This window comes from Protopterus annectens, chromosome 3.part1 (assembly GCF_019279795.1).
Source record: "Protopterus annectens isolate FY-2018-M chromosome 3.part1, PAN1.0, whole genome shotgun sequence".
Lineage (NCBI taxonomy): Eukaryota > Metazoa > Chordata > Ceratodontiformes > Protopteridae > Protopterus > Protopterus annectens.
In genome coordinates, this window is record NC_056732.1 from 55,465,171 (window position 1) to 55,484,527 (window position 19,357).

Consider the following 19,357-nt stretch of genomic DNA (forward strand, 5'->3'; position numbering starts at 1 on the left):
CATACCATACTTTTCGGCTACAGAACCCGGACCGAAACACAAAAGGTGGGAGTGTATCCATATTCATCAAGGGTACCCACACCTCCAGGTTAGTGGCACAGCACAATGCCTCAGAGATCATCCATGTGCAACTAACAATGGGCAAAACTGCAATTCAAATTGTAGCTTGCTACAGATCACCCACCATGACCCAGGACCCCCATTCCACATTTCTGGAGACACTGGAAAATATGAAGGTCCTACCAAACGCCCTAATACTGGGTGATTTCAATTACCCAAACATTAACTGGGAGAACTACTCAAGTACTAACTCCCTTGCCCAACGCTTCCTAGAATTTATAAACTCGAACGCCCTGGATCAATTGGTCAACACCCCCACCAGAGGTGACAACATATTGGACCTGGTCATCACCAACATGGGCGACCGGTGTTCTACACCGGAGGTCAAACCTTTGCTGGTTAGATCAGACCATGGACTAATCACTCTGGATATCCACATTCCGCCCCCACCCCCAATCAAGGAAACCACCGTGAAAAACTTTTCAAAAGCAAGCTTCACATTACTTAAAACCAAGGTGGAAAGGTTCACAGCCTCCATCCTAAAGGACAATGCTGTCCAAGCTGCTAAATCCCTTACAAAGGCACTCTATGAGCACCTGCAAGAATGCATGGATCGTGTTATCCCAAGCAAAACCAAGACTCACTCCTCCAAGAAAAGGAAACCAGTCTGGTGGACCCCTGCCATAAATAAGCTATACAACAGAAGGAGGAAACTAGTACAGAAAAAAGTAAAATCCCAAGAAGGAAAGACATCCCTGATCAGTATCAGCAAGAAACTACAATCCCTCATAAAATCATCCAAGGCTAGCTTCGAAAGAAAAATTGCCAAGGACTCCAAAGATAACCGCAAAGCGTTCTTTAGCTATGTCAAGAACCTAAATGGAAACTCTCAGATCTGCTCTGAGTTAGTGCAGAATGGCACAAAATACACTGAACCGACTGATATTGCCAACATTCTGACAGACAGGTTTAGTGCAAACGTCACCCCCCTCTCATCCCCTAAAGGGCCCATAACCATACCAGAAGAATGTAATGCCCTGGCAAAAACTGACACACAGGTTAAAACAGCCCTATCCAAAGCCAAAAATACAGCTTCAATGGGACCAGACAGTGTCCCAGGCTGTGTCTTACACGAGCTCCAAAATGAGCTAACCCCTCACCTAAACACATTGTTCAAACTCAGCCTCTCTACAGGCTATGTACCCATAGAGTGGTGCACAGCAACAGTTATCCTGCTCCACAAAGGTGGAGCCACAGTGGACCTCGGGAACTATCGCCCTATAAGCCTGACTAGCCTGGTCTGCAAGGCTATGGAGCACATCCTCATGGAATTCATTAACAGAGACATTGGGAACCTTCAAACATTGGACCCTACCCAGTTTGGCTTTGTTAAGGGCAGATCATGCCTCCTAAACCTGGTGGACTTCTTTGAGACAGTTACCAAGGCTTTAGATGAGGGAAAGGAGGTCCACACAGCCTACCTAGACCTTGCAAAGGCTTTCGATACCATTCCCCATTCTGGTATTATAGACAAGCTCACCAGCCTGAATATAAACGCCTATGTCATGAGATGGGTTGTCAGTTGGCTCACGGATAGAACCCACACGGTGATAGTTGCAGGCTCTAGGTCTGACTCTAAACCAGTTACAAGTGACGTCCCCCAGGGCTCAGTCCTGGGACCCCTCCTGTTTGGTATATACTTCTCAGAGGTACAGGCAAGCACAGGAGACCTATGGCCGACCAAGTTTGCAGATGACTGCAAACTGGGGGCCATAATTGACTCTCTAGCTGATACAGACATCCTCCAGAAGGGTCTCACTGAGATGGATACGTAGTGTCAAAATCATGGCCTCAAGCTAAATGCCAAAAAGTGTATAGTCATCCCCTTTGGAAAAAACAAAGTACCCGTGAACTACCACATACATGGTAATCTCCTAAATACAGAAAATGTAATAAGAGATCTGGGGACCCAAGTAGATAGTAATCTCTCCTTTGATAATCATATTGCCAAGGTGGTTAAAAATCCTTCTATGTGGCCCACCTAATCACAAAAGGGTTTGCATCTAGAACAAAAGAGGTTATTGTGCCCCTCTACTCATCACTCATCAGACCCATCATAGAGTACAACACCCCATTTGGGATGTACCTTACAAGACACCTGCAACATCTGGAAAGACCACAGAAGTACCTCACCAAGAGGATTACTGGCCTCAAACAGATGACCTATGCAGCCCGACTGAAGAAACTCCAGCTGTACTGGGTTGCATACTGCTTACTCAGAGGTGATCTCTCCCTGACATACAAGACCATGTCCAATCCAGAATTGATGGACATGCTCCACTTAAAAAAAAAAAAAAAAAAATCCCCAAGAGACACACGCTCTAGAGATCTAAACCTCCCCACAAAGATAAATAGGATGTGCTGGAGGGATAGATTCCTGTCCCAGAGACTCCCCATGCTTTTAGAACAGGATTCCAATCTACATTAGGCAGAGCCCCTCACTAACACTCTTCAAGAGAAACCTTGACAAGTGGATGGGAAACAGAAAATTTACCCCGGAGATCACTGCAGTGGCTCTGCTGGGCAGAGGCACAGGGAACTAATGGCTCTGCTGGACCAAGGCAAAGGGAACTAATCTAAGGGGGCGGCGAAAGCCAACACATTCTGGCTAGGCTTATAGATGCCCTCGGGCAGATAGCCTAGTACTTACCTATGAACCTATGAACCTATATATATATATATATATATATATATATATATATATACATATACACACACACACATATACATATATGTATATAAACCATTGAGTAAAAAGATCACACAAACAACCCAATTAGTAAAAACTAGTTGTGAAAACTCTAGTTTGGCTAGGTTTTTCTTGTAGTTTTTACTAACTGGTTTGTCTGTGTGACCTGTTTACTCTTTGATTTTGATGTTCGTTGGGATATTTTGCAGAAACCTTAATGGTTATGGACATCAGCTGGGTTATAAATCCTGTCTTTCTAAAGTATAGCCAATATTCCACTTATGCTCTCCTGACAAAGTCATAAGAAGGCTGAAACATGCATGTCCAGAGCTAGTGGGGTTTGGCTTTATTGGTCTGAATGTATCCACAAAGACTTAAAATGAAAAAGTAAAAAGTCATGGACATTCACAAGCCATATTGCTGAAACACTTGATGTCCTTAAGGAGTCATTTGCATATATTCCCACAAGCCTCCATTACAGGTTTAATGTATCACACAGTGAAAACTCTAGCTTGGCTAGGTTTTCTTGTAGTTTATATATATACTTTGTGCCAGCCTGCTGATCATTAGGCATGCACTCCTCATCAATGTACCCTGTGACCTGTTTATTTCCTCACCTAGTGGGAACTGATGTTGTCAGGTTAGGAGCTTTCCCCTCTCAAGAGCTAAAATCTGGACATAGCTCATTTCTCTGCAGTCCTTATTCTGCTGTTGTGGCTACCCCCGGTCCACTGCAAAAACATCTGCTTTAAACAGCACATCTTGGTCTCTATAAAAGTGTGCCACTCCCGTGTTAAAGTCCTCTTCCAAGTAAGGGAAAAGGGTGATTTCCTGATCACTTCAGTCTACCCTAGTTAGTCTTTGACAAACAGAGCATTAATAAAAATCTTGTTCTCTTCCACAATGACTGGATTTTAGACTTCTGTGTCAGCAATGTGATAAATATATCCTGCCTGACTGAATGCAACCTGCAAGTCAGATTGCTAGGAAATGGACTGGTTTGAATAAACAAAGTGCCATAACAATCCAGGTGAGCATGTGCTTGGACTAATTATTTAATATAACAAGCCAGATGAGCATGTGCTCAGACTAATTATTTAATATAACAATCCAGGTGAGGATATGCTCGGACTAATTATTTAATATAACAATCCAGGTGAGGATATGCTCGGACTAATTATTTAATATAACAATCCAGGTGAGCATGTGCTTGGACTAATTATTTAATATAACAATCCAGGTGAGCATGTGCTCAGACTAGTTATTTAATATAACAATCCAGGTGAGGATATGCTCGGACTAATTATTTAATATAATAATCCAGGTGAGGATATGCTCAGACTAATTATTTAATATAACAATCCAGGTGAGGATATGCTCGGACTAATTATTTAATATAACAATCCAGGTGAGCATGTGCTCGGACTAATTATTTAATATAACAATCCAGGTGAGCATGTGCTCGGACTAATTATTTAATATAACAATCCAGGTGAGCATGTGCTCGGGCAAATTATTTAATATAACAATCCAGGTGAGCATGTGCTCGGACAAATTGTTTAATATAACTATCCAGGTGAGCATGTGCTCGGACTAATTATTTAATATAACAATCCAGGTGAGCATGTGCTCGGACTAATTATTTAATATAACAATCCAGGTGAGCATGTGCTCGGACTAATTATTTAATATAACAATCCAGGTGAGCATGTGCTTGGACAAATTATTTAATATAACAATCCAGGTGAACATGTGCTCGGACTAATTATTTAATATAACAATCCAGGTGAGCATGTGCTCGGACTAATTATTTAATATAACAATCCAGGTGAGCATGTGCTCGGACTAATTATTCAATATAACAATCCAGGTGAGCATGTGCTCGGACTAATTATTTAATATAACAATCCAGGTGAGCATGTGCTCGGACTGATTATTTAATATAACAATCCAGGTGAGCATGTGCTCGGACTAATTATTTAATATAACAATCCAGTTGAGCATGTGCTCGGACTAATTATTTACTATAACAATCCAGATGAGCATGTGCTCGGACTAATTATTTAATATAACAATCCAAGTGAGGATATGCTCGGACTAATTATTTAATATAACAATCCAGGTGAGGATATGCTCGGACTAATTATTTAATATAATAATCCAGGTGAGGATATACTCGGACTAATTATTTAATATAACAATCCAGGTGAGGATATGCTCGGACTAATTATTTAATATAACAATCCAGGTGAGCATGTGCTCGGACTAATTATTTAATATAACAATCCAGGTGAGCATGTGCTCGGACTAATTATTTAATATAACAATCCATGTGAGCATGTGCTCAGGCAAATTATTTAATATAACAATCCAGGTGAGCATGTGCTCGGACTAATTATTTACTATAACAATCCAGATGAGCATGTGCTCGGACTAATTATTTAATATAACAATCCAGGTGAGCATGTGCTCAGACTAATTATTTAATATAACAATCAAGGTGAGCATGTGCTCGGACTAATTATTTAATATAACGATCCAGGTGAGCATGTGCTCAAACTAATTATTTAATATAACAATCCAGGTGAGCATGTGCTTGGGCTAATTATTTAATATAACAATCCAGGTGAGCATGTGCTCAAACTAATTATTTAATATAACAATCCAGGTGAGCATGTGCTCAGACTAATTATTTAATATAACAATCCAGTTGAGCATGTGCTCGGACTAATTATTTAATATAACAATCCAGTTGAGCATGTGCTCGGACTAATTGTTTAATATAACAATCCAGGTGAGCATGTGCTCAGACTAACTGTTTAATATAACAATCCAGGTGAGCATGTGCTCGGAGTAATTGTTTAATATAACAATCCAGGTGAGCATGTGTTCGGACTAATTATTTAATATAACAATCCAGGTGAGCATGTGCTCGGACTAATTATTCAATATAACAATCCAGGTGAGCATGTTCTCGGACTAATTATTTAATATAACAATCCAGGTGAGCTTGTGCTCGGACTGATTATTTAATATAACAATCCAGGTGAGCATGTGCTCGGACTAATTATTTAATATAACAATCCAGTTGAGCATGTGCTCGGACTAATTATTTACTATAACAATCCAGATGAGCATGTCCTCGGACTAATTATTTAATATAACAATCCAGGTGAGCATGTGCTCAGACTAATTATTTAATATAACAATCAAGGTGAGCATGTGCTCGGACTAATTATTTAATATAACGATCCAGGTGAGCATATGCTCGGACTAATTATTTAATATAACAATCCAGGTGAGCATGTGCTCAGACTAATTATTTAATATAAATGAAATCCAAAAATATATAGCAGCAAAAGGCAACCACTGGCTCGACAAAATTCCAGTATAACTGTGTTGAATAAAAAACAGTACAAATGTTTATTCGGTAAGCGCTTTCACATCTGCTTCCTCAGACCGTAAAAATTTTTTCAAAGCACAAACACTTGTTTAAGTAATGATCATGTGATGAAAATCAATTAAACAGTTAATGGTTTAAAATCACAGTGTTTGAATATATTATTATGAAACATGGTCTAAATGTTGACTAATGATTTTAAAAAAGTGATTTAAAATGTACATATTAACTAATACATAGTATTAGACTACTTTCATATCAAAGCATTCACATATCAAAAAATATATAATACAAAATATTAAACTACTTTCATTCAGAGGCGTCAGCATGTCAGAAAATAAATAAATGAATTTGCTACTCTAATAACTGTTGTATATAAGAGCAAATTGGTATTTGGCTATCTAAACATGCACTGAAGCTTTTGGATTAGATATATAAAAAGATATAACAGATGTAAAATAAAAATAAAACTCATGCGTTTGCCTTCTATGCAAAACATCTGAATGACATGACCGAGAAACTGGCGACAACACTGTTGCAAAATGTAACTACTAAACCTACATTTAAATGAATAATCAAATGAATAGCCTCTAATAAACAAAATCACAACTAGAGTGTCGACTATATACTAATATATGCAAAAGAATAATACCAATAATATATAATATATAATGAACTTGAGTCACAAATATACGGACTTATATTGATGTAAAAAAATGTATATACTGATTAAATGAGAAAAGATTAATAGACTGAAAAGTTAACGTGTTATTTTAAGAACTGAATGAATATTGCTAGATATAGAGGCAATACATATGCACTAAATGATGACAGACATATTGCTAAAAACAAAAACGGAGGCCTAAGAGTCGAGTAATCTTACATGAAAATCTCACCGTATATCAAATGCATTTCACAAGAAAAGGTGCTACAAAATGAACGACAAGGCTAATAATGTAATATAATATGTCCTGACAATAGGAGTACATGTCATATACCTAAACAACTCAGACTGTCCAAGCTATTATAACAAATAAGAAAAACTGAGGGAAATTCATGTACTAACATACTGATTAATGTATATATTAAATTGCTTTCATTTATTAAAGCGAATTGATCTTTTTCTCAGTACAGGCTTTAAAGATGCTTTTTCATTAAGGCCCTTACCTTTGTCTGCCCTCATTCTGAGAATCCACATTAGTTCTTTATTCTCTGTAGCGTTTCTAACATTACCTTCCCTGATAGTTGGTTCATTTATATCTATCACCATCAATTTAAATGTGTGCTCCACGCCACTCGCACATACATGCTTGGCAAGAGCGTTGTTAGAATAGCTAATTCTAATGGTGTACAAATGCTCCCTTATCTTTTCACGAAATGCCCTGTCAGTTTTCCCTATATAATAGGATGAGCAATATTGACATGTGGCTAAATATACCACATGTGTAGTATTGCAATTGGCCGAAACTTTAAATATATAGACTTTGCCTGTGTCAGGATGTACAAATCTATCTGCTTGATTGATGTATACACAATAATTGCATCTTTTACAAGCGATGGTCCCTATATAATTCTCGGCCTTCGATTTATCTCCCTGATAACAGAGAAGCCTTCTAATATTAGGTTTATTTCTAAACTGATATTTAGGTTTTTCCCCCACAATATTTTTAAGATGTGTATCTGTCATTAAAATACGCCAATGGTGCTGTATTATATTCATAATATCTTGATTGTCTCTGGTGTAATACATGGGGACTTTCAAAACAGGTGTAAGGTTAGCCTTATGACTTATCTCAGCTCTAGTATTAGAGTAGAAGGGGGCAGCTCTATTTTGTCTTAATAAATCCATATCCTGCAAACCTCTTTCTACTTCATATGGATGATACCCTCGTTTGATGAGCCTATTTTTGAACATATCTATTTCTTTTCTATACCCATCATTCATGGCATTCAAGCGGGAAATCCGCATGCCTTGTCCTTTAATGATGTTGTCAAAAATGTATTGAGGGTGCATACTACGTCTATGTAAGAGTGTATCTCTATAGCACTTCTTTCGATACACCCCCGTATTTATGTAAGTGCCCATAACTCTTTCAACAAAAATATCCAGGAACTCTATATATGAGGTTGAACTATGAGATGTAAATTTTAAGCACGTAGTCATATTATTCATATGTTGTATACATTCTAATAAGCATGTTTCGTTGCCCCTCCATAAAATAAAGATATCATCAACAAAACGACGATAGAATGCAACATGTGTCTTAAACCAAGGTTTGATAAAAAGTTCTTTTTCTTCCCAATATGCTAAAAATGTGTTGGCGTAGCTGTTGGCACATGAAGTGCCCATGGCCACGCTGTCACGCTGTATGTAAATGGTGTTCTCAAAAACAAAAAGATTATTTTCAAGTATGATTTCAAGGAATAGACAAATTAAGTCAATTCTAGATGTGCAGTACTCACTATGTTCCAGAAGATATTGTTTGGTATATTCAATCCCCAAATCATTGGGTATAATTGTGAATAATGACTGGACATCTAAATTTACAAAAATCATATCTATTGCCAGTGAATTAATACTGTTATAAGTATATAAGTCTATCAAAAATTGTTTGGTATCTCTGAGTACAACTTTATTACTGTCCAAGATTGGTCTTAACTGTTTTTCCACATACAAGGAGAATGGCTCAGTTCTCCAGCCTCTTCCAGAGACAATAGGTCTCATGGGTGGATGATAAGCATCTTTGTGTATTTTAGGTATCCCTTGTATTAGCGGTATCGTGGGAAATTCTACATAGAGAAACTTAGCTAAGTCATTGGTAACGACACCTTCCATTAATAAGTTATTTATAGTCTTGGATATATCAGATTTAATTATATCCATTTCACTTTTATTACTGATTTTGTAGTGTTTCATATCATTAAGCATATCTATCATTATATTTCGATATTCAGACCTATCCATAATAACTAATGGACCACCTTTATCAGCTGGTCTGAATACAATTTCTGTATCATTCCGTAATCTTTCTAAAGCTTTCCTTTCATGTTTACAAGGAATTTAATGCTTAAGTACAATTTTATTGGTAATAAACAAAGTGTAAGCTGTAATGTTTTTAAAAAACCTAGTGACTTCATTCCTAACAATCATCCACTCGTAGAAGCCTTCTATAATTTGGTAGAAGAAGATGTCTATGCATTATATAATAAAGGAAACACATATATAACAAATATACAAATAATTTAAATTATCATGAAAGGAAAGCTTTAGAAAGATTACGGAATGACACAGAAATTGTATTCAGACCAGCGGATAAAGGTGGCCCATGTGCTCGGACTAATTATTTAATATAACGATCCAGGTGACCATGTGCTCGGACTAATTATTTAATATAACGATCCAGGTGACCATGTGCTCGGACTAATTATTTAATATAATGATCCAGGTGAGCATGTGCTCGGACTAATTATTTAATATAACAGTCAGGGTGAGCATGTGCTCAGACTAATTATTTAGTATAACGATCCAGGTGAGCATGTGCTCGGACTAATTATTTAATATAACTATCCAGGTGAGCATGTGCTCGGACTAATTGTTTAGTATAACGATCCAGGTGAGCATGTGCTCGGACTAATTATTTAATATAACGATCCAGGTGAGCATGTGCTCGGACTAATTATTTAATATAACAATCCAGGTGAGCATGTGCTCGGACTAATTATTTAATATAACGATCCAGGTGAGCATGTGCTCGGACTAATTATTTAATATAACGATCCAGGTGAGCATGTGCTCGGACTAATTATTTAATATAACGATCCAGGTGAGCATGTGCTCAGACTAATTATTTAATATAATGATCCAGGTGAGCATGTGCTCGGACTAATTATTTAATATAACGATCCAGGTGAGCATCTGCTCGAACTAATTGTTTAATATAATGATCCAGGTGAGCATGTGCTCGGACTAATTATTTAATATAACAATCCTGGTGAGCATGTGCTCGGACTAATTATTTAATATAACGATCCTGGTGAGCATGTGCTCGGACTAATTACTTAATATAACGATCCAGGTGAGCATGTGCTCGGACTAATTGTTTAATATAACGATCCAGGTGAGCATGTGCTTGGACTAATTATTTAATATAACAATCCAGGTGAGCATGTGCTCGGACTAATTATTTAATATAACGATCTCCAGGTGAGCATGTGCTCGGGCTAATTATTTAATATAACGATCCAGGTGAGCATATGCTCAGACTAATTATTTAATATAACTATCCAGGTGAGCATGTGCTCGGACTAATTATTTAATATAACGATCCAGGTGAGCATGTGCTCGGACTAATTATTTAATATAACGATCCAGGTGAGCATGTGCTCGGACTAATTATTTAATATAACAATCCAGGTGAGCATGTGCTCGGACTAATTATTTAATATAACGATCCAGGTGAGCATGTGCTCGGACTAATTATTTAATATAACGATCCAGGTGAGCATGTGCTCGGACTAATTATTTAATATAACGATCCAGGTGAGCATGTGCTTGGACTAATTATTTAATATAACGATCCAGGTGAGCATGTGCTTGGACTAATTATTTAATGTAACAATCTAGGTGAGCATGTGCTCGGACTAATTATTTAATATAACAATCTAGGTGAGCATGTGCTTGGACTAATTATCTAATATAACAATCCAGGTGAGCATGTGCTCGGACTAATTATTTAATATAACAATCCAGGTGAGCATGTGCTCGAACTAATTATTTAATATAACAATCCAGGTGAGCATGCGCTCAGACTAATTATTTAATATAACAATCCAGGTGAGCATGCGCTCGGACTAATTATTTAATATAACGATCCAGGTGAGCATGCGCTCGGACTAATTATTTAATATAACGATCCAGGTGAGCATGTGCTCGGACTAATTATTTAATATAATGATCCAGGTGAGCATGTGCTCGGACTAATTATTTGATATAACGATCCAGGTGAGCATGTGTTCGGACTAATTATTTAATATAACAATCCAGGTGAGCATGTGTTCGGACTAATTATTTAATGTAACAATCCAGGTGAGCATGCGCTCAGACTAATTATTTAATATAACAATCCAGGTGAGCATGCGCTCGGACTAATTATTTAATATAACGATCCAGGTGAGCATGCGCTCGGACTAATTATTTAATATAACAATCCAGGTGAGCATGTGCTCGGACTAATTATTTAAGATATAACGATCCAGGTGAGCATGTGTTCGGACTAATTATTTAATATAACAATCCAGGTGAGCATGTGCTCGGACTAATTATTTAATATAAAGATCCAGGTGAGCATGTGCTCTGACTAATTATTTAATATGTAAAAACAAAAAACAGAGGAGAAACCACGCTGCAGCACAAAACTAAATGATTAAGCACTTTTCGTATATTTCAATGAACAAATTTCTTCAGATCTGAAGAAGTTTGTTCATTGAAATAAACGAAAAGCGCTTAATCATTTAGTTTTGTGCTGCAGCGTGGTTTCTCCTCCTTTTTTTGTTTTTACAGTAGTTTGTTCTTGCCTGTTCACTTCACCAGTTAATTATTTAATATAACGATCCAGGTGAGCATGTGCTTGGACTAATTATTTAATATAACGATCCAGGTGAGCATGTGCTCGGACGAATTAAGATTGTAGTGTCATTTTCTTGCTGCTTCATTTTCTGCCCACTTCCTCTGGCCAGTGACCACCCCATTCCCATGGCTCTCCAGCACCTCCAACATAGTATGTCTCTCAAATCAAAAATACTAGGGTTGCCTAAAGTCCCTCATCATCATCAGAAACCACTAATAACAAGTATGTGTGGGTCCTAATATGTGCCCCTTAAAACCCAGCGTCATCCTGCTTGCTAGAGCAAGTTATCTGCTCATGTTGCTGTATGGTACTTCAATGAGTGATGTTTGCCCCTGTAGCTTATATATTCAAGTCACATCTGGTGTCCTTATTCCCGAAGTTGTTTCAGCTATAGTTTTACTTTTTTACCCTTTTGTTTCTGATGTGACAGTATAGCTGTGGATACAGGTATCTGCTTTGTCAACTACCCAGTCCTTTTCCCTTGCCGTAAGCCATCAGTTCCTCATACTCATTCATAAAGGAAGTGTTACGGCATTGTGAGCTTTCATTTTCAACAGAAGTATTTGTTCTAGGCCCATGTGTCAGGGAAACCTAAATTAGATTATATATGCAGTTAGTAAGGCCTTCAAAAGTGAGTCTTTACCTGTAAGAAAGATGTTATGTTTGGTTCCCTATTAAAAGACCGAAGACGCATTCTTTTGAATGCATCTTGGTCGAACTCAAAAGCCTGAAATGGCAAAATATCGAAGCAGCTTTTAAGTGAATTCTTTCCCTCTGAAGTAATTCACTTGGCCGCTTCATTACTTTGCCATTTTCGGCACTGTAGTGTGTTCTCGGAGTTGGTATATTTAAGTAGGGGGGTGCGGGGGGCGAAGCTCCCACTTAATGTAATGTTTAAAGTCTTTTATTTTATTTATTTATTTTTTTTGTTGGAACTGTGATTTTTTTTTCCCTAGGAAAAAAATTGCTGTTCTGACAGTTCGAAATTGTAATCTTTTGCTTACATAGTGTCGATTAATAACCGTTCGCTTTTTTAAGCATTCAGTGATGTATTGTAGACCCTCATGTTTTATGATACCATTATCCACAGTCGGTAGTGTCTCTAATGATTTTCACTTGAAATTTGTAAATAATAATATTACAAGAGAACTAAGGAGCCACATACCTTATATCTGTTTACCCTATAACAAGTTCTGTACACTAAACTTTTTCATATTTGATATATTCTTTCTTTTATAGATACGGCATATGTAAGAGTTTTTGTAAGTGATGTTAATGACAATGCACCGGTGTTCCCACTTGCGACGTATGAATCGAGTGTTGAGGAGGGTAAAGACGTTGGCTCTGTTGTTCTCACGGTTACAGCTAATGATGAGGATGAAGGTAAATGTAAAATGATTGTTGCTTCTTTAATAAAACTTCTATTTTTATATGGTTCTTTGATGGTGGACTGATTCCCTAGCGTTGCTTTTGGAGTTGACTGAGTTTGTTTTTTGTGGTAAATGTAAAATGCATATTATGTAAAGCTGATGTTTACTGTCTATAAGTTGCTTTTTTTCTCCTAATATCCCGCTTTCAATAAAGACTTCAGAATAGGTTGATTGTAAAGGGATGTCATTAACATAAGCATGAATTTCTCATCATGCTTGCATATTTATTCAGTGTTTTTGAGCAGTGCAGTACTGTAGCGTGGGCTCTATAGGAGTAATAGGAAATCTAACATAGATTTATAAATAATACAGCAACAAACATGGAATTTTCTGGGGCATTGCTTGGCATGTGTGAACACTACATCTTTCATAGTAGTGTTAGCCCCATATAATGGACCAAGTGCATTCAGGTTAACTCTATAGTGTCTGCTCATAAAGTATATGAAAAGCAGCCATGACCCCCAGGGTCATTTATTCCTTACAAATGCAGTTGCAGTAGTGCTGTAAAGCTACTGTATTTTATACACAGTAAGGGGATAATTCCACAAAGCAAGAAGCTAGCCTTAGTCTATATTTTGACACTGTCATAAGTGTTTATTATGATAACACACTGTAGCCCAATTCATATTTTTCCAGTGATCCTTACATGTTGCATTGACACTACACATGGTCATTATTTTTAGAAAGAAACATTTTTGTCATTGTAAATGAATGGCATTTTATATTAAGGACTTTCACTCAGATGCACAAAGACTCTTTCCATCTTTGCTGATTGACCAACATGGATTGGTCATTTAGCATGACAGAGTGGATCTTTAATTCAAAGATATATATACAGCTGCACAGAAAAACATGTCTAGGGAGGAAAGCAAATGACTTTCACTTTTTCATTGCTGATTTTTCAGGGTCATGTGCACATGTTTGAAAGCAAGAAGTTGAAATACATTTCTGGTCATTATTTCTTTAAATTTTATAACTGCCAATTGGATGTCTTTGGAGGGTGGAGATGGGGAGAAAGTTTGTGTGCAAAATCAGATAGAAGTTACATGGTCATTGTTAAATGGTCGCTGAAATGTTTTCTCGAGCTGGAGAATAGCATGTGTCTGAGATCAAGCTGAAAAACATTACTGTGGCCATCATTTCTTTCACTCAGGTCAAAGTAAAATATTACAGATATACACTGAAAGTAATGTCTTTGAATGGAGGAAGGATACAATGAAAACAAAGGACAGTTGCATTATTACTATTAAATGATTGCTGATTTGGCTTTTCATGGAGGTGCAGGGTGTGTGTCTGAGGAAAAAAACATGACATACATTAATGTGGCCATTTCTTTCATATTGAATAGCATTGATAACAGAAATTGCTTATCTTTTATAGAGGTGGCAAGATATGTGCAAAATCAAAAAACATGTTCACTAAGAAATAATCATTGATATACATTCTCAGGGAAGAGCAGAGTATGTGTCTGAGAGAAACCTGTTGAAATACATTACTGTGGTTGCTGGGGTTTTTTTTCACTTTCATTGCTGTCAGTCAGATAGGTAAATAGAAAGTATCTGTCTTTGGGGGGGAGCAGTCATATATGTACACAAGGACAGTTTATAGGTTCATAGGTAGGTACTAGGCTATCGGCCCAAGAACCTACGTATGCCTAGCCAACAAGGTTCCCAGGCTTACGCCACCCAAGAAAGTTATTTTCCTTTGCCACTGTCGAGCAGAGACACAGAAGTGATCCCCAGGCTGTATTTCCTATTTCCCATCCACTCATCAAGATTTTTCTTGAAGAGTGCTAATGAAGAACTTTGCTTGACATAGATGGGTAACCTGTTCCAGAGTATGGGAAGTCTCTGGGACAGGAATCTATCCCTCCAGCATGTCCTGTTTATTGTGGTGACAAGGTTTAGGTCCCTAGAGCATGTAGCTCGGAGGGATTGGGATTTCTTTAGGTGTAGCATGTCCAACAGCTCTGAGTTTGACATAGCTTTATATGTTAGGCAAAGATCACCTCAGAGTAGGCGATATGCTACGGAGTAAAGCTGGAGTTTTTTGAGGCGGTCAGTGTAGGGCATTTCTTTGAGGCCAGTAGTCCTCTTTGTGAGGTACTGCTGTGGCCTTTCCTGCTGCTGCAGATGTCTTGTGAGGTACATTCCAAAAGGGGCATTGTACTCTATAATGGGTCTAATGAGTGTCGAGTAGAGGGGAACAATGACCTCTTTTTTCCTGGATGAGAACCCTTTTATGATGATGTGTGCCATGTAGAAGGACTTCCTGACTAGTGTGGCGATGTGACTATCAAAGGAGAGACTACTGTCCACCTGGGTCCCAAGGTCTCTAATCACACATTCAGTGTTAAGTAGATTGCTGCCTATGTGGTAGTTCATGGGTACAGAGTTTTTACCAAAGGGGATGACACTGCACTTTTTGGCATTGAGCTTGAGGCCATGGCTCTGACACCAGGCATCTGTCTCAGCGAGGCCCTTCTGTAGGATGTCCACATCATTTGGGGACTTGACTATGGCTCCTAGTTTTCAGTCATCTATGAATTTCATTAGCCAGAGGCCTTCTGTGTTAGCCTGTACTTCAGAGAAGTAGATACCAAAGAGGAGAGGTCCCAGGACGGAACCCTGTGGTAATCCACTTGTCACTGCTTTGAGATCAGATTTGGAGTCTGCAACCTTTACAGTGTGGGTTCTGTCAGTGAGCCAGTCGGCAACCCATCTTGTGACGTAGGGATTTATACCTAGTTTAGTGAGTTTAGCTATAATTCCAGAATGGGGGATGGTGTCGAAAGCATTGGCAAGGTCAAGATAGGCTGTGTGAACCACCTTACCCTCATCTACGGCTTTGGTGACTGCCTCAAAGAAGTTGATCAGGTTCAGGAGGCATGATCTGCCTTTCACAAACCCGAACTGGGTGGGATCCAGAGTTTGGAGGTTACCAATGTCTTTGTTTATGAGTTCCATGATGATACGTTCCATGGCCTTGCAGACCAGGCTCGTCAGGCTAATAGGGCTATAGTTCCCGGGATCAGTGGTGGCTCCCCCTTTGCGGAGTGGGATAACTGTTGCTGTGTGCCATTCAGTGGGCACAAAGCCTGATGTGAGGCTATTATTGAACATGGTGCTTAAGTGGGGAGCCAGTTTGTTCTGAAGTTCATGTAAAACGCAGCCTGGGATGTTGTCCAGTCCCATGGATGCTGTGTTTTTGGCTTTAGAGAGTGCAGCTTTTACCTGCGTAGTTGTGATGACAGGGACTCTGTATTCTTCCTGTATAGATATGGGCCCTTTAGGGGGTGAGGGGGGGTAAAGTTAGCACTGAACCTATCTGCCAGGATGTTGGCAATATCAGTTGGTTCTGTAATTTTCGTGCCTTTGTGCTGTAACTCAGAGCAGATCTGGGTGTTTCCATCGAGATTCTTGACATAGCTATAGAATGCTTTGTGGTTGTCCTTACAATTAGTGGCAATTTTGTTTTTGTAGATAGCTTTGGAGGATCTTATAAGGGATCTCAGCTTCTTACTGAGGCTGACCAGGGTGCTCCTCCACTCATGGGATTTTACTCTCTTTTGCAACAGTTTCTTCCTTCTGTTGTACAGTTTGTTTATGGCAGGGGACCACCAGATTGGCTTCCTTTTTTTGGAGGATAGCGTCTTGGTTCTGTTTGGGATAGCACCATCCATGCACTTGTGTAAGTGCTTATAGAGTGCATTTGTGTAGGATTCAGCAGTTGTAACTGTATTGTCCATCTGCATGGGTGTCATGAAGTTCACTACTTCTGTCTTAAGAAGCATGAAGTTGGCTTTGGAGAATTTTTTTACCGTGGTTTCCTTAAAGGGGGGTGGGGGCGAGATGTGGATATAAAGGGTGATTAGCTTATGTAATCACTTTTAAGTAATGGTTGATATGGTTAGTCAGAGTGGAGTGTCTGAGAAAAAATTGTTGAAAAACATTGCTGTGCCCATTATTTCTTAAACTTTCATTCCACTCAGACATCAGAAGTGTACACATAAATTGGTTGTCTTTGGGAGAGGCAGGCTATATTTAAACGCAAAGGGCAATTACATGATCATGGTTAAGTGATCACTGACACAACTTGTAAAGAAGTATACATTAGTGATTGTCGCCATTATTTTTATCAGTCAGACATCAGTGGTATGCTTAGTTAAAAAGGACCTCTCTTTGGAAGGATAGTCAGTGTAGGGAAGTGGCTGAGCAGCGCTGTCAGTTGATTAGAGTTAGATAATCATTGCTTTTGCCCATCAAAGACAGCATGAATATACCTGTTGGGGTTCTGTATGGAAAACAAAAATCATAAAAAGGTTTCATTTCATGTGATGTTTTTCAGTGAAAAGGGGTTTGCCCTGTTAGCAGGGATATATGCCCTGCTAGAACATCCTGTAAGCAAAAGGAGTTGAAACTAGTGTCTATGGTATTATAGCAACAGAATAAAGACATTGCCTATGTTTTGGCTTTCACATTGTTATTTTTGTTAATATAATTTTATAGCGTCTTTACAATAAATGGTATTACATTCAGTTCATAAAAGAACACTTGCTTTATCCTTTTTTTCTGGAGGGGAAAAGGCATACTAGATAAAATCATTAATATATTTTGCTTTTATATAACAAGAATTTCTGTCTGAAAGTACTGTTACCCAGCATTTGTAAAGATCATACACAAAAAAGAAAACTTTACTAAGAACCATGATTTGGCACTTAGAAGGTCAACGTGCAGCATCTAAAAGCGCTAAGTACTGTGTTATAACTGAATATACAAATTTGTTGTTCAAACCATTTCACTAGAAAATATCAGACTGTTTCAGAGCTGTAAACTTCAAGTAACTACAGGAGGGAATCATACGGCCACATAAAATTAAAATTAAGTGCATTCATCTTTAGTTGTACAAAGACATCATCAGAGTAAAATCAAACACAATAAAAGATCTTTAAATATCCTCTCCCAGTGATCACATGAACAAATAATCCAGTTTTAATACAAGTTTGTGCCGTATGATTTTGTTTGCAGCTTTGCTGCTCTGTTTTTCAAAACATCTTTTGATGTTAATTACATCATTAAGCCCTGCACCTCTATTACCTTTCAGCCCCTGCTGTCAACAAGCTTCCCTAATTTCAAGTAAGTTTTCCAAGGCTACACCTCGCTCATTCCTCATGCCACAATCCAGTATGAAAGACAACAACTTTCTATAACTGGAACATTTGGTATTGTGTTTATACAAAGCATTGCTGTTTTTTTTTTTTTCTTAATAGCATAGACCCTTTGTGGTAATTTACATGCTGTTATTCTATGTAAAATGCCTCACAAGTATCACAGTGAAACAAGTAAACAACAAAATAAGAGCTACAATAAAGTGTTACTTTGCTTCTAATGTTCTAAAATAAGTAAATTAATTAGCCATGTGGTCTCCCTGAGAAATGCCTACAGCTACTGATTTCTGCTGCCAAGCCATTCAGGGAATTGCTGAGCTACATAAATTATCACAGTTGCCAAATAATTTAACTCAACAAAAAGGTAGAGGTCACCCACTGAAATCAATGAAAGAAGTTGCAGTGCAGGTAAGTTCAGCAAAGTTCTGCAGGGACATATGTGTGGGGGATGCAAGTGTGGGTATGTGTGTGTGTGTGTGTGTGTGTGTGTGTGTGTGTGTGTGTGTGTGTGTGTGTGTGTGTGTGTGTGTGTGTGTGTGTAGCAGAGGGTGTGTGTGTGTGTGTGTGTGTGTGTGTGTGTGTGTGTGTGTGTGTGTGTGTGTGTGTGTGTGTGTGTGTGTGTGTGTGTGTGTGCATGTGTGTGTGTTTGTATGTGTGCATGTGGATGCTTGTGTGTATATGTCAGCACATGCATGTGGGTGAATGGATGAGTGTGTCCTTGAGTACAATGATGATGAGTGTACCTATGCATGTCACATTGTATGTATATCACTTGTGGTGGGTTGACTGTCATGCCTCAATGTCGTTGCTCAAGAATTCTAGAGAAAACCAAAAATAATTGGGGATAAATGGCCAAAATCAGAGAAAATTTTAAAATCTTACTTCCATTCATTAAAAAAATGAATAGAACAATTGGTTTTGCAC

General features: G+C 38.2%; 1 protein-coding gene across 1 annotated transcript in view; it reads left to right on the top strand.

Moving 5' to 3' along the window:
* LOC122797630 (neural-cadherin-like) overlaps positions 1 to 19,357 on the top strand; it is a 796,015-nt gene that overhangs the window by 414,706 nt on the left and 361,952 nt on the right. The window contains exon 16 of the mRNA XM_044066174.1: positions 13,076 to 13,219. Coding sequence (XP_043922109.1) covers positions 13,076 to 13,219 — 144 coding nt within the window. The remainder of the gene's footprint in view (positions 1 to 13,075; positions 13,220 to 19,357) is intronic.